We start from the raw sequence: 20,577 nt of genomic DNA on the forward strand, positions 1-20,577 counted from the left end.
ATGAAGCCAGATGTGGCCAGTCACTCTCTCTCAGCCCTAGGAAGGAGGCATTGGCAAATCACTGCCAAAAATAAAAAATGATGCCAAGAAGACTGCAAGGGCTTGTCCAGGCAATCGCCAGGAGTCAAAAACTGACTCAGAGACTGACTCAGGTAGGTAGGGGTGTGTGTGTGCGTGTGTATACACACACACATACACATGTATATGTACACATACACACACAAACATACAGACAGTATTTGAACCTCTTTACAGTGACTCTTAAACCCACTGTAGGGGGAGAGCCATGTTAGTCTATGGTGGAAAAAAGAAAAAAAACCCCAGGAGTCTGGTAGCACTTTCCCAACTAACAACTTTTATTAAAAGCCTAAGCTTATGCCTTTTAATGAAACTGGTCGGTTGGAAAAGGCGCTGCCGGACTGCTGCTGATCTTCGGCCCTTCAAAACACGGCAATTAACGTTTTTTTTTAAAAGCGTGGCCGTTTGTGACAGCAAACTAACCCCATAAGCTGTTAACTGCATTCCTGGTATATTAAAAAACAAAAAAAACCCACTACATAGTCTGAAAAGACCCTGTTATTTACCCACACAAGCTATAAGGCGCAGAGGAAAAAAAAATAAAAAAAGGAAAATGTACCTAAACTACCCCAAAACCCAAACAAGAACCGGAGCAAAAGGGGGGAAGAGACCCCCAAGGGAATGAGAAAGAAAACGAACGAACCCGCCACGCCCCAAAGCGAGGACCGGGCGGGGAAGGAGACCCCCCCCCGGGGCCCACTCGGCGCCCCGCCGTGCGCTCCGGGGAGGAGCCGAGGCGGGCGCCCGGGGCCGGGGCGGCGGGCGGGGCGGAGCTCGGCGAGGGGCCGGGCCGAGGCGCGCCACCCCGGCTGGCTGGGCCCGAGCGGGGCTGGGCCGGGCTGCGCTGCGCGGAGGCGGCGGGGCAAAGTTGCCCGCCTGCTCCGGGCGCCGCGTCGCGGACGCGCCGGGAGGCGGAGGAGTCCCGCGCCGGCCGGCATGGAGAGCCCCGGCGGCCGCCGCGCCCCGAGGCGGGAGGCGGACGGGGCGGCGGAGGAGGCGCCGGCGCCGGACTCGCCCCCTTTCTTCCTCCTCTACCCCGGCCGCGGAGGCGCCGCCGCCGCCGCCGCGCCCGGCGCGCAGCCCCAGAGCGCGTGGCGCGCCGCCCCGCCGGGCCCTCGCGGCGCCCCGCTGCCCGTCCTGCTCAGCTACGTGGGGCCGGAGCCCGGCCAGCCGCGAGCCGGCGGCGCCCGTGAGTAGCCCGTCGCCTGCCCGGCCGCTCCCCTCCAGGCTCCCCGCGCAGCCGCGCCCGGCCCCAGCCCTCCCCCGACTCGGGGGCTTCCCCGGGCGAGACCTCGGCCCCTCATCCCCAGCGGGGGGGAGCGGGACCCCGACCCCCCGTGTCCCTTTCTCATGGGCGCTCCCCGCTCTCCGCGCACCCCCAAATCCTCCAGGGGAAGGTTTCCTTCCCACTTGTTCCTGGGGGGGCTTCACCCCCTTTTTGGTTTGGTGGGTGTGAAGGGCCGCCCTCCCTCCCTCCGTCCCTCCCCAGCCACCGCCTCTCCCAGTCCTCCCAGTCCCTTGTCACCTGCTTTGCAGTGTCAGGGCCTGTGATTTTGTTCCTAAACTGATGGGTTAAAGTCTATCCAAAAGAAAGCTGGTTTAGCTGAAGATTGGTGTCCGCTAAGGAAAAGCAAAGTGGTTTTTGGAGAGAAGTGCCTTTGCTGCTCTTCCTGCCTGGCAGATTCATTTGGAGGTCGCTCTGCGGGGCCTCCTCCCAAGAAAGTGCCCAGGTTACGACTCTGGGTTCCCGTCTTCCCTTTCCCCCCTTTTTCCTTTGCTGCCCACCAGTCTCACCCAACCTCTGGGGAGCAAAAGAGGCTGATTCTGGAGAGAAACAGCAACACGGCGAGACCTCCTTATTATAGTGGCAGATGCCTTGGCTAGCTGTGCTGTCGTTGCTAAAAGTAGATGAAAGAAGATTAAAAATAAATATCAGCCCTTTCCTTAAATAGTAGTGATGATAGTAGTGAGTTAGCTTTCTGGAGAAGCCTGTGATGCTGGGAAAGGTGGAAGGAAAGAGAAGAGGAGGAGGACCAGCCACCAGGTTGAAGGATTTAATTACAATGCTAATGGGTACCCTGTTGGAAAACCTGAAGGACCCAGCTGGGGACAGATCCTCCTGGAGGTCTAACTTTGTGGTGCCTAACAGTTGACGCTGACTTGATGGCACGTAATCAGCAACTACAGTACTTTAAAAACATTTGCTTAATGCTGACCGCTGGTTGGGAAAAGGTATGTTCTGTCTTCGGAATGCAGAAGGAATGTAAAGATCAAGAACAGCACTTGAGTTTTCCTTTGGAATCAAAGTTTCTGTTTGCTTTTTAGATTGGGAAATTGGGGTGGGGGAAGACCAGAAGAAAGTAATGGCAAACCGTTTCTGTATGTACCCAAGAAAACTATGGAAGTCTCTGTAAAGTCACCAGCAGCCCAGCTGGATTCAAAGGAGTCTTTGCTTGATTTAGACAAGGGGAGAATTGACTCTGGCTGGGTCTTTTCTATCCTTTTCTGTAATGCTGGTTGCCTTTTTGAATTGGTAGAAAGGTGAAGGAATGTTCCAGGGGTGTGACTGAAGCAGACTCACTGTTTTTATATTAGTAACGGATCGTGTTCAGTGTGCATGTATTTTGTTTATAATCTGAGCACTATTACTGCTGTAACCACCACTTGTACTGCATATGATGTTTTTAGGGTTTTTCAGTACAAAAAGAAGAGGTTTCTTTGCCCCCAAGAGACTTAATACCAGTCCTGATACAACTTTTTGTTCAACTGTTTTTGGTCATCAGATAATACACTCAGTAGAGGAAGCCTATGTTCAAATTTCTAAAACAGGCAAAATTTTTATGCTCCTATGATTTTCTTAGGGGAAAAAAAAGTTGTGTATTTCTTGTAGATTAAATTTAGCAGTTTTCCCCCCCTGAATATATAGTTTTTTATTTTTCCTTCTATCTTAACTTTCCAGTGTTTTTTTTTTTTTTTAATGACCACAGAGGTACATTGCTCCAGCAAAAGAAAGCAGGCAGACTAAAGAAGTTTAGGACATTTATTATAAATGTATGTAAGAGAAAGAATAGCAAGTATTAGAAAATGTTGCTTACTTTCTAAACATACTTACTGTGCCCTTCCAGAGCTAAGCAGTATCTTCATGTTGGGTTCCAAAGAAGACAGTACAAATATTACAAAATGAATAAAACATTGCCACAAGATATTAGAAAAAAATCAAGCCAGTAAAAACAACTAGCTTAAAGTAGTGAAAACTTGCATGGGTACAGTATTTAAAAGTCTGACATGCTGTCTTATTTTCAGTGATTGAGAGCTCCTAGGGAACAGATTGATACGGGAGAAGATGTTCTAGCAGTTGATTGTTTATGTGCCATCATGTTGGTGTTAACTCTTAGCCACTACATAAATAGACCTTACCTGAGCTTTAAAACTATTTAGACAGCAAGATTATCAGTTGATTATGGCAGTGAACAGGGGTTCATTATCTGTGATGTGTGTAGAGACAGGTGTACAGTACAGTAGAAGCTGACTGAAAGGTTGAAATACCAGTTCTACCAGCCAAATAGCATGTTGCTCATGCACTTGAAGAATGAATGAAGCAGCGTGCTAATTTGGAGCAGCTCTTGGTGAATCAGGCATTTATTTTTGTGAAGCAGATTGAGAAACTGAAGCGGAGAACATATGTGTTCTGTCTCAAGTCACGGAAGGAGCCAAAACAAGAATGAAAACTTGGAAGATCTTACCATGCTTCTCTTTTAACATTATTTCCTTTTGCAAAAACTGATCCTGCGCTATTGCCTAGTATAAAATTGGTAGTTCATTTTATTATGTGAAATCATTAAATATCATACGGTGGGTGGCAGGTTATTGGGGGGGGGAGGAAGTGACTTTGATCATGTTTCCATGACTACTTTCCATCTAGTGCTTACTGATTTTTTTTTTTTGCCTACCCAAAGACTAATTTGTATCAATAACTTTAATAATTAGTAGGAATATATGGGAAAGGGAGGGTAGCATTATTTGATTTTCAAGTTCTATACAAACTCTATATCAAGGCTAGATCTGCCCAAAGCATTTTACTGCACAAACAATGCTTAAAGTAATCACCTAGGTGTGAAGTACGTTTTGACAGTCCATGTCCCTCACAACTGATGCCCGTGGTGTGCTTTTCTGCTTAGGATTAGTTTTATTGCTGTTAGCTGCTAGGAAAACATTTCTTTTCAGGGCTTTTATCTCTAAATCAGGAGTGGTCAAGCTGTTCATGGCTGGGGTGTTTGAGAGCCACGATGAATGCAATAAAGATGCAAATTGGGCAGGACAAGATCTTTTTTTACGTGTGCAGGTCTGTATGTTTGGGGTGTAACGGAGTGCAAAGCTGATCTTCGAGAAAGGTACGAGAGAGAGCTGTTAAGGGGAAAAGAAAGGAATGGCCCATTAAAGAAGGAATGGAGAAGAGATTGCACAGTCCTCAGATAGAGAAAAGTGTGAGAAAGAAACGCAAAATAACCCTGCCTTGATTTTGTTTAGTATAGGATTGGACAAAGAGAAACTTGGACAAGCTTTCAAAATTCTGTTGTTTTTGCTTACTCCAGTAAAGAGTATTCCTGGAATCCCTGCCATGTCTGTTTCTTGAGGTAGCCTACCTTAAAGGGCTGACATGGAAGTTTAGGTGGTTATTCTTTATGTGTTAAGCCTATTTTACGGCTTACATTTAAGCTTTGGGGTGTTTCCTATCTCAAATCTCTGCCACCAGTTTTCAGCAGCTATGGAGATGGGGAACCACATCCTGGAACTTAGGATCCCCATCCCTGCTCCAGATCTTACATCATGTTTGTCAAATTTGTGACATGTATATTAGAAGTAGCACAGACATTTGGATTTGAGAGATGGGTATTCTGGAGTGTCAAGTTCATGGATTTGGTTATGACCCAGTTAGGAAACCAGCCATCCCAGGACATAAGAGGCAGTCTGTCTAGGTTCATGTACGCTACAAAGTGATATCATTTTATCCTTTTCCATATTAGGAAGACATCGCTGCATTATATCTAATTAAGCTGTGCAATCTTCAGATTGGATTTGAAAGATGGACATCACAACATATGGGAGTGTGAACTTAGCATTTGCCTGTGAATCATTAAAACAGCCACATCTTTTTCTAGAATGCTGTGGGGCTTCCTTCCAGCCATCTGATGCTGGAAAAAGACACAGTTGCTTTAATGAGTCACAAACAGGAGCTGCATTTGCACTCCCATGTATTCTGAAGCCCCTCTTCTGAATCAGATCTGAAGCACTGCCCAGGCCTAATACAGCTAGAAAAATAAGTGTTTGTCAGGACCAAGTTTTATGTTATAGATAAATCGGTTCTTTTTATGTTGTATTACCAAGAAGTTTGGAAATATTTTTGTAGAGGAAATAATATGTGGTTGTTTGGAATTTAGCTCAGTGGGAATCAAAAAGTAGGGATGTGCAAAACATTTCAAATTTGACATGTTTTGAACTCAAAATATTCCTGCCTTATCGGAACAGAAAATATGTTCCAACCTTACCAAAAGAGTTCTGATGCTGTTCTAAGCGTTTTGGAAGTGCTCCTGGTTGAAACTATTTGTGCTTTAAGCTTGAAACAGGTGTTTTCATCTTGGAATACTTCCAGTAAGATTAGTCAATTCTATTTATTACAGTCTTTAAAACAGATACGAACAAAAGCAAATAAAACAGAAAAAAAAGGGGGGGGGAGAGAGCCAAAATAGATGAACACAAATAAGCATATATAGCAGTCCATCTTAAATCTTTCTGTGGATCCCCTGCTGAAGCCTTGATGCTAGGTAAGAAAACTTTGCAATATTGTAGATTGTATAAAAAAAAGTTTATCAGAAAGCAGAAAATCAGTGTAGAAACTATCTGAGGGTCCAGGAATTGCTGCTAGAAGGGGAAGAATAAGGTTCTGATGCCATGTTGTATAAATCCTGCAATATGAAAGAACACGTGTTATGGATTCTTCCTCTGGTGTGCCACAAGGGCAAAGACCATGAGGCAAGGGGAGTTTGCAATATCTACCTACTCTGTAATGGTGCTGAAGGAAGGCATTATAGCAAGCCTAGGTTAAAACCAAACTGTAGTTTAAATAGGTCAGGGAGTGGAAGGAGTATCAGCCCTGCTAGGTAGACCAGACTACGAAATCAACTTCACAGGAAGGCTAAATCTCCTTTTATTGAAATGGGCTGTAATAACAATCTTGTAAGTCTGATTGTGCTGCACCTCCTCCCCCTTCTTATACTCCAGTGAACCAGGGGAGTGTCTGTCTGAGCCAAATATTATCTCATTGCTCTGGACTTAAAAATGTTCCAGTCCTTTTGCCTAGGTAATTGCTCCTCCATATCTCTGTTACTCTCTCCATATCTCTATTATTCTCTGCATGCCTCTTCAATTAATTGTTTTTAGTAACTTACAAAAACTGGGCAGCCTGTTCAAATTATACTGTAGCTCAATTGTTGGGCAATCCGATGCTTAGCCTGAGACTAACCAAGGTTACCTAAAATGGTCTGAGAAAGGCCACATGAAAGGATCTTCCGCTTAAGGGAGTTCTTTCAAGTGGGTTGGAAGGTATCATAGGAAACAGAGTTGAGCAGCCAAGTGGGCTGGTAGATATTTTTAAGCCAGTAATAAACCAGTATTTCTCAACTTTGGCAACTTTAAGATGTGTAGACTTCGACTCCCAGAATTCTGGGAGTTGAAATCCACATATCTTAAAGTTGTCAAGGTTGAAAAACACTGAATATTACTAGCTCTGCTTCCAGTAAGATTGGAACAACATGTTCTGGCAAGTCAGAATCATTGTTCTGAAGTGGAAAAGTTTTGAATGCAAAACGTTTTGTACATCACTAGTAAATACAAAATAAGATGGGAGGTAGCAGAGATCAGAGATAGCATTGAAGAAACCAAACTGAAGATAAATGAAATATACCGTTACGAAATATCAAGCACTGTTTCCTTAGTAAGATAATAAATATAATGTGTAGGTTGTAGTACTTGTTTCTGAGTTCTAATCCTTGGATAGCCTTGAGCAAATAATGCTGATGTATTTTCCCATCTGTATTATTGTATCATGGGTAATGAGAATAAAGAAGAAAAAAAGATTACCTATTCTGAGCCTAAATCAGAGCATAGATTAGTATCTGGTATGTAATGATTTTAATGTACGCTTCTGGTTTACATGATAGCTAAAAATGTAATTACTGGGAAAATCTTGACATCGTAGGAAACCTATAGTAAGGAAATGAAAATGGTACTCATTGGCACCAATGTGTTTGCAGATATGTCTCCTGATATCCACCGTTCTCTCTGCACTACTTGGCTATAATTTCTATTTTAGAGTCTTTTAATTTTAAACAGTGGGAACTAGGCATACTACAAGGTAAAGCTGGAGCATTATTTTGATTTACGAGGCATGGAGAATGCCCCCTCTGCTTTATAGGTGTATGCAGTGTGACTTATGGAAGATGAGATGCATTTGAGTATGGTTATTGAGGCAATTCTGTGAGACTTACAGTCTTTCTAAAACTTCTGTGGCACGTAGTTGGTTATACAAAAGTGCTTTAGACAGTATTGTGATTTGGTCTTGGAAAAGTCTCAGAAATCAAAAAGCAAAGTAAACAGAGTCTAAATGTGTGTTCTCACATCTGTTTCTGAGCACGTAAAGCCAGCAGCTCTTAAACCTTTGATTGTCACACAAGGAAACTCTCCTTAATCTCTGTATATTCATCGAAGAATCGGCTGTGGGAATTTCAGTCCGGAATGGGCAAAAAAGGTATCATTTTCTCTGCAAAAGAAACAATATAATGTTTTGTTATTCGAGCATGGCTTATCAATCATAATTGCCTAGCTATAGGCCTCTTATCTTGTAAGTAGAGTTCTACTTTATTCGTAGGGCTTAATATTTGTTCTTAGTGGGTTTTATTATAATATTGCCAGATCTGGTCAATAGTCACATTCTTCTGAAGCCTTGCCTATGGCTTAAAATTTGGTGGGCAACCTTTTTTTTTCTGTTGCCATCTACAGTCCCTCAGATAATTGTTGGAGGCCACATGGTAGATGGAAATGAAATGAGCTACAGCCAAAAGTAAATTCACTCACCCTCTGAGAGCCCCTTTTTTCTGATAACTTCTTCCTTCTCTCTTAAGCAGTTGTTCAGTCGTTAAATCATGTCTGACTCTTCGTGACCCCATGAACCATATCGCGCCAGGCCTTCCTGTCCTTCACTGCCTCCCTGAGTTTGCTCAGTTTCATGCTCATTGCTTCAGTGATGCTATCTAACCATCTCATCCTCTGCTGTCCTCTTCTCCTTTTGCCTTCAATCTTTCCCAGCATCAAGGTCTTTTCCAAAGAGTCCTCTCTTCGCATTAGGTGATACTCTTAAGCAGTATCCTAGAGGAAAAGACAGGAAGCTCTTATGAAAGATCTGATCTCCTCCATAAGGGTTTTGATTTAGCTATGTCTAGTCTCAGGGCATTAATTGCCCATTCCTGGTTTCAAATATTCAGTATTCTTCTTAGTTCTTTACCTCATAAGCATACAGTGGCTATATCTACTTCAAGCAAGTTCTTAATGGCAGATTCAAGCAAGATCTAAGATGACTTTGGAACAGCAGTCCTGTTATCTAGAATAGTAGTCTGTTTTTCTCTTATGAGTGTATTTCCGTCATTTCATATCCATCCAATGATAATTTCTTCTAGGGTTATATTTCACTTTTTATGAAGTGAACTTATGAAAATTATCCCAGGGTAAACATAATAAACAGGTAATGAGTATCTCCAGGAACCGGAATCTGCAGTGTCTTTTTCCTTATTATTCTCTTGGGAGGTAAATAAATCTGTTTACATTAGTCGCAAACTGAGGTTATGACTTCTGCTGCAGACCAACCAGTTCGGTTGTGTCTGTGGTGCCTTTGAATTTTTCAGACTATTTAACTGGCGTTAGCTACAAAATATGCTGTCATCCTCTTTGAAAACATGCTGTTGTTGGAGTTTGTACATTACTTATGTGGCAAATAATATCTCTGTATGCAAAGCATTGGGTATTTAGCAGAATCCCTTTTCAATTTTTTTTCCCCTGGCATTGGTGTTAAATACACATGAAACGGATGCATTTATGGGACGCAGACTCCCCGGTCAGGAAATAGACCTCTTTGCTAAAATACTAAGTGTGTGCTAAATGTGTTTTGGAAACCCCATTCTGTAAACATCTGAGCCTCAGTTCAAGTTGATGGAAGCATGTTTATATATAGATCTCTTTGTGCCCTGAGGTGGGTTGGACTAGCCCAGGCTGAGCAGAGGCTGGGGATGTCGAGAGCAAGATCAGCTCCGTTCTTCTTCCTGCATCGGCAGCATCTATAAAGCATCTCGGGAATTGCTTGCCATACGCTCAGAGCAAGCTGGTCACATGAGTCTGAATTTTCATTTCAGTTCATTAGTCAGCCATTTTGGTCAACACCCTCCTTAACTGCGCACAGTCCAGTCCTATTATCACTCTGTATCTGGGCTGATCTGAAGGGAGGAAAGAGAGAGAGAGAGCAGCTGTAGATCTCAGTGGATCCTGGATACCTTTTCTTCTTCTTCTTCTTCTCCTTCTTCTTCTTCTCCTTCTTGTTTTACCATCTTTTTTTTTTTTTTTTTTTAAGAAAAGGCTTTTTTTAGGAGACCGCAAAGAAGGCTATTCCCCCCCCCCGATGCAGAGGCCTTGCTTGAGGTGGTTCTTTAGGAATAATAGCTCCTAGCCAAATCGAGTGTGCGTGCGCGGGTGTGCAGCGTTGCAGAAGAAAGCCGAGAACGGGAAACAGCTGAGAAGGGGCATCTTCCCCCCTTCCCCTGTGCCTTGCTTTCCTCAAAGTAGTGCATTGTCTGATCTCGAGCAAATCTTTCCTGCGCCAGCAAGGTATTTGATTTTTTTTTCTCTTCGACGGGAAGATTTTTCCTTTTTATGATTTGGTTTGATTTTATTTTTTTCAAATTTGCTTTATTGTTGTATCAGCTGAGTCATCATGTCTGCTCTGACGCCTCAAAGCGATACGCCAACTCCCACCACAGACAAGATCACACAGGCTGCCATGGAAACCATCTATCTTTGCAAATTCCGAGTGTCCATGGATGGAGAATGGCTGTGTTTGAGAGAGCTGGATGACATCTCTCTCACACCTGATCCCGAACCTAGCCAAGAAGGTACAGTTGCACATTCTGCCCTCCAACCCTTGTTGTTGCAGTATAAAGTGGTGGGGACTGGGATGTGTGGATCCCCCCCCCGGTTCCAGGGCTTGGGGGCCAAACTTAGCCTTTTTACTATACACTGAATGACCTTATTTAATTTGAAAGTTGTCCGTGCCGTCGGCTCCGAGTCTGATTTAAAAAGCAGCGGCTTTGTGGAACGGAAACGTTGGCTGAAGGCTAAGGTCAGCAGCAGGAAAAACAGTTGACTTCCCTTGGATTACTCTGTTTTTCTTGGGCACCTGGGCTCTTTGCAGCAAGATCTAGCAGAATAAGCTGAGGCTGGGCGTTCTGTTCTGCACTCGAAAGAAAATTCATCTTGATATTTCAGTATGGGATTTCAACCTCCTAAAGTATTTTTTTTTTTTTTAAGAAAAAGGGGGTTTATTTTTTATATTGGACAGTTGCCAAAAATAAAATGATGGGGTTAGGTACTGAAGCAGCTGTCTTTAAAAAAAAAAAAAAATATGCCACTTACTGATATGGAAGGAATTTTATGGTTTAAAATCTAGATGGCATAAGTAGAAAATATGTCCTTTGGGGCTTCAGGTGAGACTTCATGGTGGTCTGCTTTGGCAGGAAGAGCAGATAAGTTAGTAGGGAAATTATAGGGGATAGAGGAAACGGAATTGTATAAAGGGTATCATTTAGCTCCCTGGTTTAAAGGCTTTGTTTTAAAACCAGGAAGCATCTGGGGGAGCTGATTTGGATTCAGCTCCCTGTTCAAATCTGTACTGACTGGATTCTTATCATAATAGCTCTTCTGAAGCAAAGTGAGAACAGACTTTTGCAATATCATGCCCCAGTGTAATATTCACAGGTGTGGAATCCGGTGCTGTTTGACAGTGTCACAACAGGCAGCCTTGTATTACCTGAGCCCATTTCAAGGTGAGGATGATTTGTTGTATAAAATCCAGAGTTAACTGAGGCTGGTTCTCAGTCCTTACTTTCACAGAGAACAGCCAATTGATTTTTTCTTTCTTTGTTGGTTCCCATCTCTGACCCAGACATGAAGCACAGGTAACTGCCTTGGGTGGCTTTGTTTTCCCAATCTCTGCTTCTAGCTGAAAACATTTCTGGAAGCTTTTGATCCATGATATAGTGGCAATAAATTATAGACTCTAGATAGAAAAGCAGCACCTGCCATCCTTGGGGATGTTTCACGCAATAGGAAGTCTAATTGCTGGCTAATATTATCATATGGCCCCACTACGCGCATACAGCATTCACAGGCACTTCCCTACATTTGAGACACCAGGAGAGGACTGTTCAGTTCTTAACTGGAAGGCAAACAAAAGGAAAAGTGGAAGCTAATGAAATGAAAATGAAGAAATGATTTTAATATATGGAAACTTTATTTTGCAGGAGATTATCCCACACTTAATCTCTGCTTAAGCCTTCATTGTTCTGGCTGCCCATTGTAATTTTAAACGCTTTTACACCCAGGCGTTGAAAAGGATGTCTTTAAGATGCCACTTATTTGAGTTAAACAAGGGAATTTGTGTAAATGAACCCTTAAAAAAAGCATCCAAACTGAGATTTAAGGGTTCATTTACACAAATTCCTTTGAGATATGCCCTGGTGTTGTTTTATTTCTAATTTTATATAAACTAAGCAGTTCAGAAGTAGAGGCAGGTATCCTTTATGATGACTTTCTGGAATGCATAATGAGCAGTATTTTGTAAGGGTGAAAGTTGAAAGCATTTGGCATAGGTGACACCAAACTACTTCTACAGTACATTCCGTTTTTAAAGGAGGTGACCACAAGCTTTGGAGTCCATAAAAATGATTAAAAATTAAAGTGTTTGGATTTGAAAAAAAATCCTGGAAGTAGCAGCATTAGTATCATTAGATAATTTGCATTATTTAAAATAAATGCAGACCTTTTTATTCTGTCTGCATTTGACATTCTTTCTCTGAACTTACCGTTACCTCTTATTGCCCTTACCGACAATCACACAGTGGTAAATAATTCACAACTGTCATGCATATAGGGCTTTTCACCATCTAAACATGAACTGTGATTTTGTTGTGGTAGAAAATTGGAAGAAAATGCAATTAGGGGCCCTTGGTTCCCTTCCACGTTTCACTGCTGAACAAAATCTATAGTCACTTTTAGCATCTAAAGTTGGGCTAATGCACATGAGCTGACCCTGTTGGAAGAATATATTCTCAGCAGTTATAACATTCATGGAAGTTATTTCACCTTGGGTTACTAATGATAAAAGGAATAATATTATTTTAACAGAGAAAATCAGTGACTATTAGCTGTATTTTATGTATATGAGCAATTGAATATTAGCTGTAAAAGTGTGTGTGTGTGTGTGTGTGTGTGTGCATATGTATGTGTGTGCATGTTGCTACACACTTTCCAGTTTTATGAGAACCCCTTCTCTGATTGACCTTCTTTCCAATATACCCCAACAGTTTCTACAGCTGTAATAAATTGTGTTTTAATAACTAACATTTAACTACAGTGATGATTTTCCTTTAGCTATTAATTACTGAGTTTCTAGGGATCATACCATTCTGATAATCAGGTGAAGTCATCTGCACAATTTAATTCAAGTGGAAATACTAATGAATCCAATAGAAACAGTACCTGGTCAGAAAGGCAAATGAGACATAGAAAAGACTTTGGGGGAAACCTCTAACAAGTTAGTTTGATAGTAAGCAACCTACATTCCTTATCCTAGTTCTAATATTGTTGTGGAACTCAGAGTTAAGGAAAGATCAATAAGAAAAATCTCCTTCGAGTTGAACTTGACTCTTGGTGACTTCATGGACCCAACCATCTTGCTTTCTTGGCAACAGTATGGAAGTAGCTTTCCACTGCCTTCTTCTGAGATGTTTTCTCAACTTCCTGGTCTAGCCTACAGTCCTGGAATTATCTTTCCAACCAGAGCTGATTCTGCTTAGCTTCCAAGCTCTAACAAGGTAAGCTAGCTAGGAAGGTTCATAAAATCATGGATGCTGCAATCTTAAATTCCTTATGTAATTCTTAGATCTCTAGAAATATATATTGTTAAAGAAGGCACTGGATAGATATTCCAGACACTGGGAATATCATTTTGCCTATGTAAACCTTCTGCAGGAATACATACATTGATAAAAATGTATAAAGAAAAACCATATATTGATTAAAAACTACACAGATAGGCCATTTTTCAGCCCAATAAACATTATTTTGACTAGTCTGAAAAGCATGCATTTGTATCAATATAAGATCTATGTAGCAAAATCTTCATAGCAAATCTTTATTTGCAAAGTATATGGAGTTAGCAATATATGTTCTAAATTTCCAGTTTTATATTGTCTGGAAGCTGTTAAAATGTAATTAATCTTACTGTTAAGCAATCACTTAGTTGAAACTAGTGTTTATCATAGCCGCTGAAATGACATTGTTTTGGTAGATAGTGTCTTCCAAGATTCGTGCAGTTATACGCTTAACTGTTCTGTGCAGTTACTTACTGGATTCATACACTGAACTAAGCCATAGTATGATTTACTTGGTTTCGTTTTAGCATACTACATGAACTTGTCATTATGGCTTGCAAACCATTGTTTTTTTACCCTAATGCATGATCTCAGAGAGTTGTGATTTAGTGATAAATCATGGTTAAGCAAAACAGACTCAATATAAATCTACTCATATAATATTTGGCCTTTGGCCTTTTTTACAATGTAGATTATTGCTCTCAAGGTTGTCTGGCTCTAAGAAAGTATTTTTGGGAGGCAGTGTGTAAAGGGAGACTCAAAATGCAGCTGGTTTGCAATATTGAATTCTACCAGTTTGAAGCAATACAGTAATCTCTGTTTTATATGATCTGGAACCAAGCTGGCTGTTGGCTAAATGGTTTTTGAAGCAGCTAGGGATCCCAAACTTTAATCAATAATGGCTGCGATCCTCAGTCTCACCCAATTTGCTTCACCCAAGGTAACTCTAGACCTGTTCCTTTCACAGTAGCATTCTTCCGATAAACTTATTTGAAACTAAGATTTCAGTCTATGAACCCTCTTTCTGTGGCGAGAGCCTCATTAAACCCAATGGGTTTTATGTTTGAATAAAGCTGGATTTTACTGTGTAAAGAATTTCAAAGGTAGTTTCTGAGAAATCCCCACATTTACATACATCCACATAAATGCACCTTATATGGTTCACATCAGACAAATACTTGTAAATGAAAGGGAATGCAATAATTTTTGCCACTGTAGGTTAGAATTTAATTATAACTTATAAGGAAAATGATTGTGGGCTAGTAGTAGTCAAGATACTGTATGTTGTTTTTGAAACGTACATATTTTATTCTGCTAAAAATAGGGAAGGATTTGTTTTGATTAAGAGAAATATGTCTCAGCTTAGGAGGGCAAATTGATGTGCACATATACCTGAGAGTAGATGCCACTGAATTTAGTGGAATTTCCTGAGTAATCATGAATAGTATAACAGTTTGAAGATTTACGTGGCTCACCATTTTTTTCCAGAAGTTTTTAATCTCCTTTCTTTACGCTAAAAACCACCCTGGAAAGATACAGTGCTCTCTAGAGCAGCTCTCTAGCAGAGTTGCTCATAGTGGGTAACTAATTAAAAAAGAAAGAAAATATGAAATATGTCTTACATGGAAGTGTTGTCCATAATGCAAACAGTTAATTAGATTCTGGTCTTTGCTTCCAGCTGTGGGTGCATATGTACGTATTTATTAAAAGTACTTGTCAGTTACAGATTTTCTTTTAAAAATGAGAGTTTTTTAACCATCAGTTGAGGAATAGCAATCACTTACCTGAAAAACCCAGAAGCCAAAATCTAATTTAGACTGCCCAGCTGTATTCATATGTAATTTGTTTTAAAGGTAACTTCATTGCTTTGAGAAACTGATTTATGCTTTTTTATATATGATAATAAGAGGAGTAAGGATGCTGGTAATCATCGATAGCTAAAATATTTAGTGTTAACATCTTTAGCAAGTTTCTAACAAAACTACTCTTGATCACAGAGTGAAATGGGAAACAGTTTATCTTGTATTGTGAGAGTTCTCTAACATTTGTTGAGTGCTGAGAAGTGCTTCTAGATTGCCATTCTTACCTCTTCCAAATATCTTTTGAAATGCTTTGGAAAGATGGATAAATTATTAATATTAACAATGGCTTGCTAAGCTGGATCTTGATCTAACTTAAAGAGGTTCATTGATATCTAGTTTCATTCTCACAGAAATCAGTGAATATACTCTAAGGGCACTGTTGCACCAGGATTCTGTAGTGGTTTGAAAGAAGTTCTGAACTTCTGTGTTCTTAGTGATGACTTAGTTAACATTCCAAAGCTCAGGTGTTTAGACATTGTGGATCCATCTTCCCATTGCAGAGAACTCCTTCCTTGCCCCTTTCTGGGTCCTGAGTTTCAGGCCCTGTAATGGAAATATCAGTTGGATAACTGCAGCACCTTCTCAGTAGCCCAGACAAAAGAAGTGAGAGTGAAGGTGACTAGTGCTCTTAGTTTCTCCCTTCTCTTTAGCAGGGGACCAATTCTGCAAACCGCTAGTCCTCCCTCCCTCCCTCCCTCCCTCCCTCCCTCCCTCCCTCCCTCCCTCCCTTCCTTCCTTCCTTCCCTGTTTTATTATGAAATTGGAAGCACATACATACCTAGAAAGAAGTTCCATTAATTTCAGTGGGTTGAAGTGTGTTTACGTTTCAGCTTTACAGTTGTTTGAATATAGTGCAACATCTCTGGAATGTAATCCAGTTTGCTCTTTTGTACAGAAACAAGAAAGAAGGCACAGCGTGGCTTCTGGAATTCTTTCCAACCTATTAAAAGCTCTAGAGGGGGGCTTGAGGATGGAGAAGTCGCCAACTTTCTGAGCTGCTTCCCAACAGCCTCTCTCTTAGAGATGTTTTGGGGGGATTTTTTCTGGAATGCTCTTCTCTGCAGCATCCAACAGGATCTGGCCCATCTTCAAAGTAGATCTTTCTTTTTCTAGCTTCTCTTCACCCACCAACTTTGATTTTGTTCAGTTCAGTTTTTGGAGAGTTATCAGGTGGGTGGGTGGGTGGGTGGGTAGGTAGGTAGGTAGATAGATAGATAGATAGATAGATAGATAGATAGATAGATAGATAACATTGATATGACTGTGGGTGGCATAAAAAAGTCTACAACAAATACAACTGCCATTCTAAAGGCCTGCAGAGCTTTAGGGAGGCAGTAGATTGTTCCAAAAATCAGAGGCTGCCAACAAGAAGACATACCTCCAAGGTCTCATAAGGTGGCACAAAGAGGAGACCTGGAGTAGGGCCTCCCTGTTGGAGTGTGTGGGATCAGTAGATGTCCTAGGGAGCAGGTAGTCCGCTGATAGACAGACAAGCTCCTTTACCTAACTTCTTTCCAATATTCTGTTGGAAAGAATAAAAATACAGCAAATACTAAATTTTAATCTATTCTGCTTCTTGGTGTTAAAAGTGGGCTGCATTCTTTGGAAAGGATCTCCTTGAGCACATATATTTAAAATTGTATATATTGCAATATTCATTATGGGATATTGTAATCTGAAATATTATTGCATGTGAAGAACACAGTGTGTATGGAAAGGAGACTTTTCATTAGCAGTTATCCCATTATCATGTGTCTGTGTCCATTGGCTGTAAGCTGCATGATCTTGTGCTTTCCTGTGGAACTATCTCATCGTGTTCTCCATGAGAATTGGCCACAGGTTCTATGGCTGTAGCAACAGCCACTCTCATATATTTGTATGGAGGAGAAAATCCGACATTGTTCCTGCGAGTAACGTTGAGGGTAGGAAAGGAATAGGGCTGTCATATTAGCATTAAATTGTGGATTCTTCAAAATGTCAAAAACGAGACTGTCTTGAAGAACTGCAACGTTGGCTGGTTTATTATCTGGTCAGTTCTTAGGGTACTTTGCCTTCTTCCTGGCGACACTTCCCTCAGACATTTTGTGGATAAAAAACAAACCTGATCAATGCCTTGGGCAAAGCACAAAAACAAACCAGAATTAAGCTAGGAAACTACCAACAAACTGTGCTTCCCTTCATACATCCTGCTAAGCTATGGTTGCTATCAATAAGCCAGTATTAAAGCAAAATTTCAGACTAGTTTACTGCCCCCAATTGAAGCAAGTGAACCACTTTGTCCATCACACTAAGCCAAAACTAAACCACATTATGTTTTAGCTGATGAGTAAACTCCATGTTACCAGCTTTTTATGCCTATGCAATATAGTTAAACGTGTACAGACAGCACGGTTAAATTTTAGAAGCCAGAAAAAGTTACTGAGTAATGTTTTCAAGTGGTCAGAGGGCAAGATAATAGTTCCTGTGGAGAATGAAAACAGGAATTTGGGCATCGATTGTGAGATATGGGAATCTCGTATGTACTGGATTTTTAAAAGCATTGTACAAATGTCTGTTTCTCTGCTACTTGCAAGTTTATGCATGCGCACAGATGAGATTATTAAAGCTTTTCTGGGGGAGGAAACCAGAATGGTTTCCAGTATTTAATCATTCTTCCTATATTGTATTAGGAAGAAATGCTTGCACACAAGTTGTTTTGACTACTTATTGAGTTTGAATTAGGAACGCAGAGAGAAAGAAAATATTATCCCAGAATGTTGGGTTTATGAATGGTTCCTGTTCACCAAGATGGTGAATTATGGGCAATTTATACATTCTTGTCTCTTTGGAATTTTCATTTTGATTGAACAAATCTATTCGTGGTAGGGTCAGATTCATTATATGGTGCTGTACTGAACATGATGCTATCAATATCTTTGGTATAATTTATGCACAAAGGATACATAATGGGTTGTTTTAGCATAGAGATTTTAGTAATGTTTTTAATTAAGGTTTTATGTATTTATATATTTTATGTTTTTAATGTTTGTTGTGAATCGCCCAGAGTTCCCCCATTGGAGGGAGATGGGCGGTTGAAAAATTTAATAAATAAATAAATAAAAAATAAAAATAGAGATAATTATTGTGGTGCAAAAGACCAGAACAGATTCTTCTTCTTTTATACTGAGATCTCCAATAATTTTAAAAGTAGTTTTGGAGACTGGTATATAGCTTCTTGAAACTTTCTATTCCATAAAAAGGCAGGTTACAAATTCATTCTAACCATGTTTAAAAATAATAATAATAATATTATTAAATAATACTAATAAAAATATACTTAATATGCTTTTTTGACTTAGTTAAAAAATTCATTCTTTCTTGTCTCTTTAATTTTCTATATTACTGTGCAGTATCGTAATCAAAACTACCTTTTAAAATTTTAAATCTTAGATAATTTCAGTATGTTTCCTGTATAACAACCTCCCTTTCTGTTGTTCCTTTTCTTACCTTGATTTTTTTTTCAGTCTTGCATGACATTTTCTTTCTTTTCCTTTTTTGCTGTTTGCAAAGACTCTTGGGAGGATTTGACAGATTTGGTGGAGCAATTGCGCGATGATACAGAAGGTGCGTGCCACCCCAACATCTTCCTGCTATTATTTCCATTCCATTTCTCGTGGCTTTTATTGTCTTTTGAGCTGAAAGTTTCATGGCTTTCCAGTGGTCGTCACCTGGATGTGCCCATATTGTGCTGCGTTTTTCTCGGTTAAAATATGCATTTTCTCTTAATGCAGTCATGTCCATTGCATTCTCAATATGCATCCATACCGTCATTTATTTATTTGTTTTAGTTGTGGGCTACTCTTGGTAACTATTAGAAGGAGCATAGTCCGCATTACAATCCATAGGTTGTCACTAGATAGCGGTCTCCTTCTAGAGGGCTAATATATATATATATATATAAGCCAGACTCTACCTTGCTATATACTTCAGTAGACATATAACCTGTTTTTCAAAATAAAGTAAAAGTAATTACTACCTAAAAATACAAAACCAAATCCTAAAAATAATATTAAATATATAAATAATTGATACAGCCCATACACCTGGCAGCAGATAATAAAAGAATATTCTAAACTTGATCATATCTGGACTGGAGCAAATAAATCTTTTAAGTCCTCAAAAAATCCAGCAAAGAGGAACCCCTGAATAGTTTCTGAAAGGGATGTCATTCCAAAGGTATAATGCCATCACAGTACACTTATTCCAGGTTCAGTGATTCATTAAAGGGTACACATTGTAAACCTTTTGTTTCCTCATTTATACCCTTCATTCTTGACTGTTTCCTCTTTTATTATAGACTTTTAAAAGCTTTAGTAAATGTTTTCTGCCACACCCATGCATTTGCTTGCTTAGTTTCTTCTGTTAATTTCTTGTAGCAGATGTTAAACATGGCTGCCTCCAACTCGCATCTCAAAGTTTCGGTCTTTGTCCTGTCCTTTTGGCGCACTACTTCAACACAATTGGCCTGTATATACTGAGTGCATGTGCACAGTTGTGAATATTCATTATTGCCATAGGAGAATGTGTTATGGAGGAAAGAACAGTTACATATAACAAATGTATAGGAACTTGTATTAGACATTCAGAGAAATAATTGAAATGTAACAAAAATACTTCATTCCTAGGCATGTATATTCCTAATTATAAGAGCCATTGAGAGTTGGGTGGCATACAAGTTTAATAAATTATTATGGTTGGCCGCACAGTCAGCCAGATGTTTAGACTGGATTTGGCATTTTATCCTCCTATTGAGTCCTTCCCAAGGACCTGGGATAGGCAGATCTTGTTTGATGGTGTTAAATGTATTGTCGCAGGATGGAAGCTGTTCCAAGTAAAGCTGCCTTTTGCAATTGACTGATGGCCATTTTGTCAATGCTGATGGTCTTCAAGGGGTGCTCCAGATGTTTTGGCATTGCACCCAAAGCGCCTGTTACTGTGGGCACTATCTTTGCTTCCTTTTGCCACAGTCGTTCTACTTCTATTTGCAGGTCTTTGTATTTTGTGATTTTCTCCAGTTCATTCTCTTCTGTTCTGCTGTCTCCAGGTATTGCAATGTCCACTATCCAGACTTTTTTGTCTTTCTTATCAACAGTTGTTAAGTCTGGGTGTTGTGTGGCAGGTGCTTGCCTGTTTGAATTCTAAAGTCCCAGAGCACTTTAGCTTCTTCATTTTCTATTAGTTTGTCTGTTTTGTGGTCCCACCAATTCTTGCTTACAGGCAAATGGTATTTCTTACAGATATTCCAATGTACCAGTGTTATTACTTTGCCATGATGTTGTTTGTAGTCAATCTGTGCAATCTTCTTGCAGCAGAATTACAAGCTCTTTCATTTCAGCTTCTTTTTTATT

The 20,577-nt window shown here is 40.4% G+C and overlaps 1 protein-coding gene across 5 annotated transcripts in view; it reads left to right on the forward strand.

Annotated features, from left to right (window-relative positions):
- The first annotated feature begins 844 nt into the window (after window positions 1–844).
- The window catches only part of RUFY3 (RUN and FYVE domain containing 3), a 52,723-nt gene continuing 32,990 nt past the window's right edge, over window positions 845–20,577 (forward strand). For 2 of the 5 annotated variants that reach the window (XR_015794642.1, XM_088133170.1), the window contains exon 1: window positions 845–1,267. Coding sequence is in view for 4 of the 5 variants with exons in the window: in XM_088133170.1 (XP_087989296.1) it covers window positions 1,015–1,267 (253 nt within the window). In the remaining variant the exon portion in view is untranslated. Of the gene's footprint in view, window positions 1,268–9,442; window positions 10,006–10,101; window positions 10,290–20,577 lie in introns of those variants that run through there. The other 3 variants (XM_007441782.3, XM_088133169.1, XM_088133168.1) reach the window with 3 other exon arrangements.

Source organism: Python bivittatus, unplaced genomic scaffold (genome assembly GCF_059951505.1).
Source record: "Python bivittatus isolate LINGU-HERP-01145 unplaced genomic scaffold, Pbiv_v1 ctg000070_np1212, whole genome shotgun sequence".
Classification (NCBI taxonomy): domain Eukaryota; kingdom Metazoa; phylum Chordata; class Lepidosauria; order Squamata; family Pythonidae; genus Python; species Python bivittatus.